Source organism: Lontra canadensis, unplaced genomic scaffold (assembly GCF_010015895.1).
Source record: "Lontra canadensis isolate GAN:19392208 unplaced genomic scaffold, GSC_riverotter_1.0 scaffold20, whole genome shotgun sequence".
NCBI lineage: Eukaryota > Metazoa > Chordata > Mammalia > Carnivora > Mustelidae > Lontra > Lontra canadensis.
The window spans coordinates 19951471-19965766 of NW_022631014.1; the positions used below are offsets into that span (position 1 = coordinate 19951471).

Here is a 14296-nt window from a genome sequence, read left to right on the forward strand (position 1 = left end):
GAGAAGACAGGCAAAGGGAGGACCAGGAGCCATGGGCATAAAGATAGATTTCCAGTCATAAAAATGAAGATTTTACAGACTTTAATCCCTCCCCATCCTCACGCATTAATGGGCTTGATGGAAGCACACTGTCTTTGGGAAGAGTTAATACTGGGGAGTTGGGTACCCTTGTTCCTGACCTGAGTCCATGGACTGAAGGATTTTGTTTTTTACATCTGTGGCCCCAGGTAAAGCACCATAAGGATGTTAGCTTTTTTGTACCCAGATAAATAGCATTCTAACTTAAAGAGTAGGATAAAGGATGCTCTCACCCCTGGCTCATCCTGAGGGTTGCCATGCAACATTTTGATGATTATGGTGGCGATGACTTTGGAGAAGGTGGCTTTTGCACTGAAGTGAGAAATGGAGGGTCTTGCTGAAGATTTCCGCTGTTCTCTAAACCAGAACTTCCCAATGTTAACAGGAACCATTTGGGAGCCTGTTAAAATGGAGGTTTTGAGTTAGCAGGTTCAGGGCGGATCTGAGATTCTGCAGCTCTTGCAGAGTACCTGGGGAAGGCCGAGCCCACTTGAAGGAGCAAGGCTTTACCCCTGAGCAGCCAGGACTATATACAGCAGTCCCCCCTTATCTGCAGGGGATACTTCCAAGCCTCCCTGTGGATGCCTGAAACTGCAGATGATACCAAACCCTGTATGTACTGTTTTTCCTATGCATACATCCCATAAGTTTTGATTTATAAATTATGCCCAGTGGGAGATTAACAACAGTATAAATAATAGAATAAAATAGAACAATTATAACAATCTACAGTAATAAAAGTTATGTGAATATCATCTCTCTCTTTCTCAAAACACTTGGTTGTACTGTACTCACCCTTCTTGGTGAGGATATGGGATGAGAAAATGCCTCCCTGATAAGGTGAAATGAGAATGACATAAGATCTGTGATAGAGCATTAGGCTACTACTGACCATTTTTTTAAAAAAGATTTATTTATTTATTATTTTAGAGAGAGCATGGGGGGAGGGGTGGAGAGAGAGGGAGAGAGACTCTCAAGCAGATTCTGTGCTGAGTGCAGAGCCCGGCGCAGATCTTGATCCCACAACCCTGAGACCATGACCTGAGCTGAAACCAAGAGTTGGATGCTTAACCGGCTGAGCCACCAAGGTGTCCCTACTACTGACCTTCTGAGGATTTGTCATAAGGAGGATCATCTGCTTCTGGACTGCAGTTGGGTGGAAAGTGAAAACTCTTAGTGGCTTGTACCTGCTTCTCATGGCCACCACTAGGTGGCAGCATGTCCCCCTCTCTGGCTGCTGTTTCTCCGTTCTCAGGCTCAAGCACCGGATTGGAGCCTTCCTTCTCAGGGTTCATAATCTCTGATCACTCAGGGTGAGGACCATACCAGGCCTCTGAGGCCTTGTCTCTCAAGCTCCAGTGGGACCCAGCTGCTTTCTGCTTTGTACTCATGCAGGCACCTCAGACACAGCACTCGGAGGACACTGGCACCTTCTGTCTGTGTTGATTTTCTCCACAGACAGAGCCTGGGACTCAGAGGCCCTGATTTGTCATTTTACCATCCCTCAGCACCGAAACGGTGCCTTGTTTTCAGCAAATACAGGAGTCCAGAATCCACCTAAAGGATGCTCAGATACTTTTTCCTTATTATAAAAGCAACGTTTTCTTTAAAAAAATTACAAAATATAGGAAAGGAATATTATTGTAGAAAATTTGTAAAAGCATAGTTTTATGTAAAAACAAAAATTTATTGTAATTATACTTTAGCATATTTTATGCAGTCTTTTTGTTGGTGGTGTTTAGCACTTACATAATCCTCTTTTAAAAAGCAATCTGTGATTATAATATATAAGTGACTTTATATTCTGATGTTTCTTTTATTTATTTATTTGACACAGAGAGAGAGAGAGAGAGAGAGAAAGAGACAGAGAGCATGCAAGCACAGCAGGGGGAATGGGAGGCAGGGGAGAAGCAGGCCCCTCACTGAGCAAAGAACCTGATGCAGGGCTCCATCCCAGGACCCTGGGATCATGACCTGAGCTGAAGGCAGCCGCCTAACCAACTGAGCCACCCAGGCGCTTTTTTGTCTGACTGACTTTTTTTTGGTCTCTTACTAAGCTTATAGGAAACTTAGAAGAAAACCAGACAAACTCAGAGTAATAAATAAGTCGCCCACATCTACCGAGGGATACCATTGCCAGCACCTTTCCTTTTATATGTCTTTACATTGTTTATATCACTCTCTGGTTTCTTTCCTGACATGTGGAACTTTCTCTGACCCATTGCTTAACTATTCTGAACCACATAACCATGCGTTTATTATACAACTGCATATAATGATCTGCATTGGTCAGCTTAGTCTGTTTCTGTTCAGTGTCAAGTGACTTATAATTTTACTAGTTGAAGAATGATGTTCTAGAAAAGATTTTAATGGCATGAGGGTGGGGGACAAATAACACATGCTAGTGAAGGAAGTTGCTCCTTTTCCAAGGGTCGTATTTCTCTGTACTGTGAGTTTTCACCATTTCTGTGTGTTTGTAGGTATTTTAGGAAGAAGGTGGGAGGGCCGAGTCACTGTCAGAGCGCATAGACATTTTCCGGGCTTCAAGCTGAGGTGACGTAGGTCTTCTTTTGCTAAGTGGTTTCCCTTTCTTTTTCTCTGGAGGATGGTGCTAAAGTGGGTCTTGCTTCTCTCTGACACCTCAAGGTCTCTTGAGTAGAGGGCAATGAGCATTTGTCCCTGACGTCGGTGTGTGTGTGTGTGTGAGAGTCTGGTGTTCTGACTTGAATTGTTGAAAGGTGAGGCAGGTGTGTATGAGAAGGCACAGCAGATGATGTTGGAGCTCTGCTTGAATCCCCTAGATCCCTTTCACCACTGTTGTGTGTGCCCAACATGGGGGTGCCTTCACTTTGGGAAGCCAGCACCTAAGGCTTCCTCTCACAGGGAACAGCATATAGGGCCAGTTTTGCTGGGGACCTTCTAAGCTAGAAGCGCCTGAGAACTCACGTCCTCCAAGGATAGGCTGTAGCCAGTGATAGATCGAGAGTTTGAAAGTCCTTGGGTGGGGACAGCTGGGAGGGGCACGCTCTCCAGAGCTCCCCTGTGGGATCAGGTGAGGCCACCTGGCTTCCTCCCTTTCCCCCCAGTCTGCTTCCTACCTGTCACTTCCTCCGGGAACCACTTCCACACAATCACTGCTGGAAACCCCGATGAAGATAGGATGCTTTTCATTATTTCCTCATTTTCAAATAGTCCATCTCTTTTATTTTATTTATTTTTTATTTTATCTATTTTTTCAATTTTTGCTCCCCTATTGTGCTCAGTAAGATTTTGTTTTGAGCAACAGTGCTTTTTGAGTGTATCACCTGATACCAAAGAAAATATCTGCCCATTTCAACATTCTATAAGGTTTTTTTTTTTTTTTCTAATCATGACTACTTTCTCAAATTAACTGAACCAAGGGGATATTGTCTTCCCTTCTTCGGCCAGAGAGGTGGCTCTTTCCTCTTGGGTTTTCCTGCTAGCCCCTAGGACATATAGGTGGCTGGCATGTGGTTGGATGTCACTGTGGTGCTAAGCTCTCCTCTTGCTGTCACTTCCTTCAATGCTTCTGTCAGTTGTCTATTGCTGTATGACAGCCTGCTCCCAAAATTTAGTCACTTTAAACAACAAGCATTTCTTCCACTCCCGATCTGCAGACCAGCTATTTAGGCTGGGGTTTTCATAGCTTTAACTGAATTCCTCCCAGCGGCTGTGGTCTTGCTGATCTTGGCCAGGCTCTGTCATATCTATGCACCCTCAGTTTGGACAAGCGGACCAATTCCTGTTTGTTCTATGCTGTTTCTTGTCCCCCTGAAGTTGAGACTGGACCAGTGCACATGGCATAGGCCAGGGTCTCAAGAGAGTGAGTAGAACTAAGCCAGCCCTCTTGAGGTCCCACCTCAGAACAAGGACAGAAATCTCATGACTCTCTTCTATCCGTCATACCAAGTCTGGAAGCCGGGCCAGGGGGAGGAAGAAAATAGGTCTCACTTCTCAATGGAAGGAGACCCAAAGTCACTGGGCAAAGCAAGGGTATCCACAGAGAGGGTGGAGAATGAAGGTGATTTTTGCAATCTCCCACAGCTGTGGTCTTTGTCTTCAGAAGCATCACCTGCTTGCTTTGCAGGACTGAACAATGGTGATGGACCTGTTAGTGAGACCGACATTTTCCGGAAGGCCTCTGAGCAGCTGGTGAAGTACATGAACTCAGGAAACCGGCTACTGCATAAAAACTTTCTGAAGCAAGAAGTAGTTCAGAGGTTCTTGCGCCTTCTTTCTTCTCTGCAAGGTAACTTTCCTCCCAACATTCAGGTGTGCCGAAGATGATTTATGCCCATTAGAACCCTTTGCTAATATCTTGAAAAACAGTTAAACAAACAAGTAAAAGTGATGAGCTATGTGTAAAACATTCAACAGCACCAAACGTTATTCAGTGGAAAGTCTGGATCATCCACCCTGAACAGGAGTACCTAAATCCCACTCCTAGTGTCTGTCTCTGTGCCTGGTTTTTCATGTATTCTGCTAGAATTACTTTTGCACATACAGTCCTTTTTTAAATACCCTGGATGTTTCTCTCTTCCATAGATCCTGGTTAATGTTGGTATATGAAGTTCTTGTGGAACTGGATGTTAATTTTTTTTTCCACTATGGGGAAATGAGGAAAGTTATAGAAAAGAACTTAAGATGACACATTTTAGATAACACTTAGGGAAGATTCTAGAAACCCTAAGTAGATGAAATTTGGTATTTTGGTATTTTTAAATTGGCCATCAGTATGGGCTGTAAAGTACTCACTGGGACCATTCAAAGAGCTGAGATTTCTTGATTTTCCAGAGAATGCTGGAAGGAGTGGCCAGCGGGACAAAAGTGCTCTTCAGGGGATGCAGCAGATCTTAGTGTTTAAGGCTTGGAGTTTTACATTTTCATCTTAATTCTACCACTTAGCAGATCTGGGACGATGGGCCAATTATTTAACTTCTTAAGCTTTAGTTCCTTCACTCTTGCATTAGCTAGGGTACTTATCTGCTGAGATGTTGGGTGTGGAGCACTTAATCCAGGGTCCTTCACACAAAATTGTTTTTCTGGTTTTCACATTAAATATTAAACATCAAAATGAATATTCCTGTTAGAAATCCTAGAACATGGTGGAAAGCAAAAACCAGCAAATGCAAATAAAATTGCTCTTATATAGATTAACTCTTGATTTCTTCCCTTCTCTTCCTTCCCGCTTTCTTACTGGTAGGGTTGCCAGACAAATTATAGAATGCTGGTTGCATTATAACTTCGAATAAACAGTGAATATAGTATAAGTATGTCCCAATTATTGCATGAGCTATACTAAAATTTTATTTGTTGTTTACGTGAAATTCAAATTTAACTGACATCTATTTTTATTTGCCAAATCTGGCAATTTACTTACTGAGGACCTCTTCTAGAAGTTTTTCATCTATAGGATATACCAGCATCATGAACAGGGATAACGATGATCCTATCTGCGTACATTAGATATCAGATGGAAATACTTAGCATATTATGATATGAACTTAAGAATTAGGATTAGACCATCCTCTCACCACTACCTGATGACTCTCAACTTTTTAATTATTCTATAATGTCTCCCTGTATTTCAGTGCATACTCTCCGTTAGTATTATGCAAAACTTAAGCCAGGTTCTTGTCTTTCTGATCTCAGTAGAATGCTCTGAACTCACGTATTCTTCCAAGACATAGTCAATTCTGCTCTTTTCCTGGGCCAGTCTCTACTCTCCTTAAGTATTTCTGACCCTCCCAGAAGGTCACATGGCCAGAGCTTATACTGACATTTACGAGAGGTTGAGTAGCTGTCCAAAGTACTTACTTGCTTGTATTTTCCCCAGAGGTTTAACATACTGACCGACAATTCTTGTTAATTATGCCTAAAGGTGTTGGGTGTTATCTGGGGACAGGAATCATATGAACCTTTTTGGGAGTGTGGTGTATTCTTATTTTTAAAAGAAATTCCTCCTGACCTGGTCTGTGACATTAACCGTGATTGCGCCAACACCTTCATCAAGTTTTTACTGGAGAAACAGAAATGGCCAGAAGTGCTTCTGTTGCTGACCCGCAAAGTAAGTGGGGAGCCACCGCAGGGAGACTGCCTCATCAAAGGCTGCAACTTCTCAGACCTTGACCTCTGCACTGTCATCCCCCGCCTCAGCACCTGGGACCCTCGGAGGATGCAGCTCCTGGGCTGCCTCATTGACAGTGGAGGTGAGAATGCTCACAGTGAGCCCTGGAGACTTGTCCCTTGGGTGCCACTGGTCCTGGGTCTTTCACTTGACTTTGGAGGCTGCTTTAAATTCTGGCCCATTGTCTTCTTCCACAGCTTCTCATTTTGCACAGCGACCAGGTTAGTGCCCTGTCAGTGGGTGCTGGCCTTGTAGCTCTGCGTCCTTGGAAACTCTAGTCACCATTGTTGTCTTTTCTTCTGCCTTGTGTGAGAAACCTCAGGTGTGTGTGTGGGGGGTGGCCCTTGGCCCTGGGTGTGGCACACAGGATCCTTTCCTCCCAACTGTGACTGCCAGCTAGACTTTTCCCTATACTCAGTATGCTTCGTGTGTCCCTATTAACTCTCCAGCATTCTTTTCTAATCAGCGGATTAGGATTTGAGGTGCTTCTTTGTAAAGAAACAGCTAAATAATTGGTGGGCGGAAACATTTGCCGCTGTGATCAGCACAATCACATTTGGCTGGAGGTATGTCTGGAAAGAGCCAGCGCCTTGCCCGATTGGGTATTATTTATTTATTTTTTTAAAAATTAGTTTGTAAATATTTTATTTACTTGTTTGAGAGAGACAGAGAGAGATCATGAGAGGAGGGAAGGGCAGAGGGAGAGGGGGAAGCATACTCCTGTGGGGGAGCCCCATGCGGGACTCGATCCCAGGATCGCAAGATCATGACCTGAGCTGAGGGCAGATGCTTAACCGACTGAGCCACCCAGGTGCCCTGGACTGGGTTTTATTTTATAACTGATTTGGAAACCCCAACTACCTCCTGCCCCCATTTCCCACCCCCCTACTCATGCCGCTACTAGTTGTGTGGTCTCAGCCATCTCCTTGTTTATAAAATGGGAATAACAGTCCATCTCTCTCAGGGATGTTTTGAATGTTAAATGAGCTCATGCATGCAGGTTCTTGGAAGAGCACTGTGGCGGTGTGGTTTTCTGCTTGTTCGGCTGTTTAAGAGGGAATGCCCTTTCTTGGTCCTTAGCTCTCAAAGGGCCATACAAAGCCTTTGGGCATTGACTGTTCCCACAGGTTCCAAGAGGTAGATGGAATGCCTCCTGTAGTATATTTCTTCAAAACCATTCCTCAAGGGAAATGTTACTACCTTTGGCTGGAAACTGTGGCTGTCATGGACTTCCTGTTTTATTGCTGAGTCAGCTGGCACTTATGAAGTGCCTGCCTGCAGTCGGGTGCCGGGGACCAGGGACAGAGTGAATGTGTGGCTGCTGTGCGGGGGTGTGTGGATTGCAGAGGTGCAGGTCTGGGACACTGCAGCGTAGAGGGGAGGCATGGACTGGGCTAAAGGGAAGCTGATGTTGGGGGTGGAGAGGTGTCAGGGAAGATGCCATTTGAGGGTAAGTGGGCTTCCTCAGGAAGAAGCGTCTAGAAGCAAAGGATGTAGGAAGCCATGCTTATATCCTGATCACTCACTATGTGTCTGGTAGGGTGTTGGACAGGGACTGGGGTTTCTATTATTCCCGGGCCCTGTCCCCACTCCCGGGCAGTGCTGAAGATGGGGTCTGGGGACACAGAGGGGAGCAGGAGAGTGGAAAAGCCCGGCCCATGAACGGGACACCGGAAACAGTTGGGCTTTCACTCTGAGGGCTCTAGGAAGCCTTCACCTCGGAAGTCGGGTCAGCATCAGCTCTTCTCTCAGAGCACATGGCAGAAGCCATCCTCTCTTCCTCAGGTGAGCCAGACAGTCCCTTGTCACAGGGTACATCCCTCACGGGGTTGTGCCCTTTTCCTCTGTCTTCTCAGCCTTGCCTGAGGGTCTCCACGACAGTCAGGAGACGCCACTTGTCACGTGCCTGAAACATGAAGACTTCGAGTTGGCTTTTCTTCTCTTGACCAAGGGTGCAGACCCCCGCAGAATCTCCCTCACAGAAGGTGATACTCCTTTGCATGCAGCACTCCACATCTTTTTGGACATTAAAGGTAAGCCTTTATTTTTTAAGCAGTCTGTTCCTTGAAGAGGAAGCTGGATAGTAGAACCAATGCTACGCTTTTTCATCTTTCTTATTGGGAAAACCAACGATCTGAAAAAGGGCTGTTTCTTGGTCAGGCCCACCCATTATCCCGTGGCCTCCGACCCGTAGCTGGGTGAGAAGGAGCAGCCATCACAGTGAATGGTCTGGGTGGGTTGACTGAGGAGGAGTCTTAAGTTTCAAAGTTGGCTGTCCCCCAGATGTGGCCACATACCCCTTGGGAGCAAATTGTCCCTGATTTTCAACCACAGGGTTATCGAGTACTTGGGGAGGTGTGGTGTTCTGAGATGCCCCTGGCTGGCATCTCTCCAAACCCAGAGGTCTCTGTTCCCTGGAAAGAGCGGCTTAGGACTCACAGTGTTTTGTTTGTGTCTTCCAGCTGACATTGGTTTTAACTTCCTCAGCCACCTGTTGGATCTCTTCTGGTCCAACCCCACTGAATTTTGCTACCTCAACCCCAACAGCCAGGACAGCAATGGGAACACGCTGATGCACATCATCTTCCAGAAGGGCATGCTGAAGCGCATGAAGAAGCTGATAGACCTGCTGGTGAAGTTCGACATCAACTTCAACTTGAAGAACAAAGAAGGCAAAGACGCAAGGCACCGGATCAAGAAGAATGACGCTCTGCTCTTGGCCTGGAACAAAGCTCTGATGGAGAGCAAACGGAGGAACCGGCAGGACCCTGCTGCCCACCCAGGGAAGCTCCCGAGGCCCACTGCCCCTGGCCACACGTCTCAGCTCAAGTCCCAGGGTTCATCCAAGTCACTGCCGTGCAGCATCCCTGCCAGGGCCCTGCCTGAAGGAGCCGTGGTCCCCGACAGCTGGGAGGCTCTCCCGGATGTGCAGGAGATGAGGGAGGAGCCTGGAGCTGTCAGGCCCTGCTCTCTGAGAGACCGCCTGGTACAGGACATCACGGATTTAATTCAGCAGGTTGAATTGGATATATCCCTCCCCGAGGACTGTCCTCAGGACTCTGAGCCTCTTCAGATGGGTGTTGGAACCGAAGTAAAGAAAGATGAGCTCCAGCGAGCCCTGGGGGCTCAAGGCTCTGACTCAAGTGGGAACCAGAACAGTGTCCTTGAGGCAGGGGGGGCACGTGTGCAGGCAGGCCTCGAGGCCTCACAGCTCATTCCTGCTGGCCACAGAGGGAGCGAGGGCAGAGATGATCCGGACAGCTGGAACACGCAGGATATCGAGGCCTGCCTCCAGGACTTCGAGAACATGACGTGGGAGATTGAGTGCACCTCAGAAATGCTGAAAAAGCTGTCTAGTAAGGTCATGACAAAGGTCATGAAGAAAAAAATCATCCTAACTATCCAGCAGCTGGGGAATGGCGAGTGGACGCAGGGGCTGCAGAAGCGACTGAAGCACCTGAAGGGAAGCATCCAGCTCTTCGAGGCCAAGCTGGACAAGGGGGCCCGCATGCTGTGGGAGCTGGCCATTGACTTCTCCCCTCGGTGCAGTGAGAACCCGGAGAAGATCATCGCTGCCGCAGAGCGGAACCTGCACAGCCCAGAGAAGTCGGGTCGGGTCTACACAGAAATCATCCGGATCTGGGACATCGTCTTGGACCACTGCAAGCTGTCGGACTCCATCAGGGCCATCTGTAGTGCCTACAACCGGGGCCTGTCCTGTGTCCTGCGGAAGAAGCTGAAGGGCATCCACCAAGGCCAGCTGTCAACCAACGTGAAGATCCAAAAGCGCATACCTCGCTTCTACGTGGAGGACACGGAGGCCGAGAAGAACCGGGAGCACGCGAACCCGGAGTATTTCCCTCCGGCCAGCGCCGTGGAGACGGAGTACAACATCATGAAGTTCCACAGCTTCAGTAATAGCATGGCCTCCAACATCCTCAACGACACAACAGCGACGGTGGAGTACCCCTTCAGGGTGGGTGAGCTAGAGTATGCCGTGATTGACCTCAACCCCAGGCCGCTGGAGCCCATCATCCTCATTGGGCGGAGTGGCACTGGGAAGACCACCTGCTGCTTGTACAGGCTGTGGAAGAAATTCCACAGTTACTGGGAGAAGGCCGAGCAGGCAGGAAGCCCGCTGCTGGCCAAGCAGATATGGCTGAAGAGAAGGCTGGAAGTGGAGTCCGGAAAGGAAGGTCCCCGTATGGAAGAAGTGGACAAGGAGGAGGAAGTGGAGGAGGAGGAAGAGGAAGGTTCCATGGAAGTAGAAACAGTGGACAGCATAGATGAGGATCAGGATAGTGAAGCCTGTGCAGGGGGACCCAGTGGAGAGCCGGGGGAGCCCGGGCAGGCAGCCGAAGTGTGTGCTACGGAGCAACCCCACCAGCTGGAGCATTTACATCAGATCTTCGTGACCAAGAACCACGTCCTGTGTCAGGAGGTGCAGAGGAATTTCATCGAGCTTTCCAAGTCTACCAAGGCCACCAGTCACTACAAACCACTGGAACCCAATGTCCACAAACTTCAGGACTTAAGGGACGAGAACTTTCCTCTCTTTGTCACTTCCAAGCAGCTGCTTCTCCTGCTTGACGCTTCTCTGCCCAAACCATTTTTTCTGAGAAATGAAGATGGCAGCTTGAAAAGAGCCATCGTGGGGTGGTCCACACAGGAAGAGTTGACCATTCCCAATTGGCAGGAGGATGAGGAGGAAACCGAGGCTGACGGGGACAATGGCGAGGAGGATAAAGCTCCAGAAACACGTATGTGTGAGAGTGACCCCCGGGTGTATGTGACATTTGAGGTATTCGCCAATGAAATATGGCCGAAAATGATCAAAGGGAAAACCTCCTACAACCCTGCGCTGATTTGGAAAGAAATAAAATCTTTTCTGAAGGGGTCTTTTGAGGCCCTCAGCTGCCCCCAGGGGTGGCTCACAGAAGAAGCGTATAAGAAATTAGGGAGGAAGCGGTCCCCCAATTTCAAGGAAGACCGGAGCGAGATCTACAGTCTCTTCTGCCTGTACCAGCAGATCAGGTCTCAGAAAGGTTATTTTGATGAAGAAGATGTTCTGTATAACCTGTCCCGGAGGCTTTCGAAGCTCAAGGTGCTCCCGTGGTCCATCCATGAACTCTATGGCGATGAGATTCAGGACTTTACCCAAGCCGAGCTGACACTGCTAATGAAATGTATCAATGATCCCAATGCCATGTTCCTCACGGGAGACACGGCCCAGAGCATCATGAAGGGCGTGGCCTTCCGCTTCAGTGACCTGCGCTCTCTGTTCCACTACGCCAGCCGAAACACCGTGGACAAGCAGTGTGCCGTCCGGAAGCCCAAGAAGATCCACCAGCTGTACCAGAATTACAGGTCCCATTCGGGTATGTTCGGGCTTTGTGCTTCCCTGTGAGGAAGGTGCTTGGGCACCATCTGGGACTATTTTGTTAGGCTTTTGTAGCTGAAGTAAGGAGAATATCTCGGAGTTTGTGGGAAATTAACCCATGAACAAGAAGTCTTATGGTTTCTGCTGCTCCTCATTCGGAGGTTGATAATTCAAGCTGTGGTCAAGTGGAAATTACATCTTAGGGAGCTTGCTATGACATGAAAACATTACAGGGGAACATTTAAAGTTCTTGGGAACTTAGGTAAAGCACTTCGGAAGCACGGTCTTGTGGCACATAAAGCGATATGTTGATTAGATTAATTCCCAAAGCAGTTTTCTCCCAAGGAGAAGCCAAAAAAAGGGCTAGGGCATGGCAGGAGATGGCACATATGCAGAGGCTTTTAACATGAACCTCAGTTGTGCCCCTTCTCTGTGCCAGGCGTGATGCCAGGCAGCCTATGTAGACCCCCCCCCACTTCATCTTCACAATGACCCTGCTGGATAGGCAGCCTTCCCATTTTACAGAGGACACTGAGGCATGCAGTGTTTGAAAAACAGAACATCCATGCCAGAATCCTTCCTTTAGGTTTATAATGCTCACCCATTCACCTCCTGTGTCCTGCATGTGTCCATGAGCAATAAGAGTACTATTTTACATGCTTAGAAACTTTATTTAATGGGATCATGCCAGACATATCTTTCTGCCACTTTGTATTTTTGCTTCATGTTACATGTTGGGATTTCTGCATATTGATGATTTGGTACTCGAGACCCTGCATTTCTAACTAGCGTTAGCATTCCATCTTATGGCTGTACCAGTTTGTTACTCATTTTCCAGTAATGAAGGGTAGGCTCCCGACAGTTTTTCACTGTGACATATAATGCTGGAGCGAACCTTCCTGAGCAAATCTCTTCGGATCTATGTTATATCCTCTTACTTTGCTCTTGGGATGGGTGTGAAATGACATCTGGTATAGTTTGAATTTCCATTTTCTTGAGATGTGGTGTCTTTTTATGTGTTTACCGGTGATTCTGTATTCCGTGAATCGCCTGTTCTCCTTTGCCTACCTTTTTAATGAGTTGTTTTACTTACTGATTTTTTAAGAATTCCCTATGAATTTTTGCCTTCTTATCCTTTGTTGATTATAAAAATTGCAGGGCTTGTTTTTCTTTGTTAAAGTAAAATGGCATATACATAACGGTGTTCTTTAGTAGGAAGATACTTTAAATTTTAACTTACGAATGTTTACTTTTACGATTTGCTCTTTGGTGTCTTAAGAAATTTTTCTGATCTGGAGTTATTAAGAGAGTCTCCTTAATAATTTTCTAATGGTTTTCAGTTTTGCTTTTTATATATAGGCAGGTATTTAAACTTAGGTAAATTTAAATAACTAAATTTAATCTATTTAAAGTGTATGTGTGGTGTGACATTGTCTTTATTAAACTAACCCTTCTCAGATCTAATTTTACTTTTTTCCATATGGAGAATCAGTTGTGCTGATGCCATTCACTGCTTGGTGCATCCTTGCCTCTGATTTGTAAGGTGCGTTTCTTACATGTTTTGGACTCTGTTTCTGGGCTTACTTCTTCCTTTGATTTGTCTCATTTGTCTCTTCTTGCACTGTTCGCATGATGTCACATTTGCCATAGTTATCAGATTCTCTGACTCTTTGTACTTTTGATTGGAATTTCATTGAATTTATTGCTCTTTGGGAAGACTTCACATCTTTACATCTTTGGGATTTCTGAACCATGACGTTAGTGTATTTCTCTATTCAGGTCTTCTTTTAGTGCTTTCAGTACTATTTTATAATTTTCCCCAGACATTTTACACAGCTGTTATATTTGTACTGGGGATCTTATACTTTCTGTAACTATCATGGCTGCCCCCTCTCTTTTTTTACATTTTTAATCCGTTATTACTGGAATAGAGGAATGCTATTGGTTTTTATATGTTGATCTGGTCAATCTAACAATCATGTTGAACATTCTAACTTTTAGATTATGGCATTTTTCTGCAGATAGGGTCAGTCTTTATCTTCTTTTCTATATTTATCATTCATTGTTTCCTGTTCTATTTAATTTTCCGGGACCTTAAACACAAGCTTTAACAGGCATCTATGTGTTATTTCTGCAGTTAATGGGAAGATTTTTACCATTTTGCCATTTAAGTCTGATGTTTATTGTAGGTTTTTGATAGATGCTCTTTTTCTAGATACGGCTCATGTAGGCTTTGGTTTGGTGGAAAGAGAAAATACATGCATACCACCCTCTCCCCACACACATTGTAAAAGGAGATTAAAACTCTGATTTGTTTAGCTCAGGAGTCAGAAAATGATTAGAAGGCAGGTGGCCCCCCAGAGTGTAGCTGTATCATACAACTCAGCCCAGCTTTCCAGGTCTCTGGAATTCCTCACTGATGGTACATTTGAAAACAAAACAAAACAAAACAAAACCCCACAGGATCTCGCTGCATCTGAACAGTTCAACTTGTTGTTCTTCCGTGCTCTTATACATGGGACTTGGATTGTGTAGCAAGAGTTGGCACAAAGTAATGATTCTCTTAATAGGAAATAGAACCCTGGCCCTTGTTCATCTGTTAAGACGTTTATTGAGCTCCCTTGCCTGGCACTGTGTGTGCGCCGGGTAACTAAGGCACATAACTCACTCTTTCTGTCCTCAGGACGTGG

The 14296-nt window shown here is 46.1% G+C and overlaps 1 protein-coding gene across 3 annotated transcripts in view; it reads left to right on the plus strand.

Moving 5' to 3' along the window:
• Window positions 1-14296, plus strand: part of TRANK1 (tetratricopeptide repeat and ankyrin repeat containing 1) — an 83277-nt gene that overhangs the window by 31788 nt on the left and 37193 nt on the right. For all 3 annotated transcript variants that reach the window (XM_032861260.1, XM_032861259.1, XM_032861258.1), the window contains exons 9-12: window positions 4187-4348; window positions 6054-6308; window positions 8083-8259; window positions 8689-11604. In XM_032861260.1, the coding sequence (XP_032717151.1) occupies window positions 4187-4348; window positions 6054-6308; window positions 8083-8259; window positions 8689-11604 (3510 nt within the window). The remainder of the gene's footprint in view (window positions 1-4186; window positions 4349-6053; window positions 6309-8082; window positions 8260-8688; window positions 11605-14296) is intronic.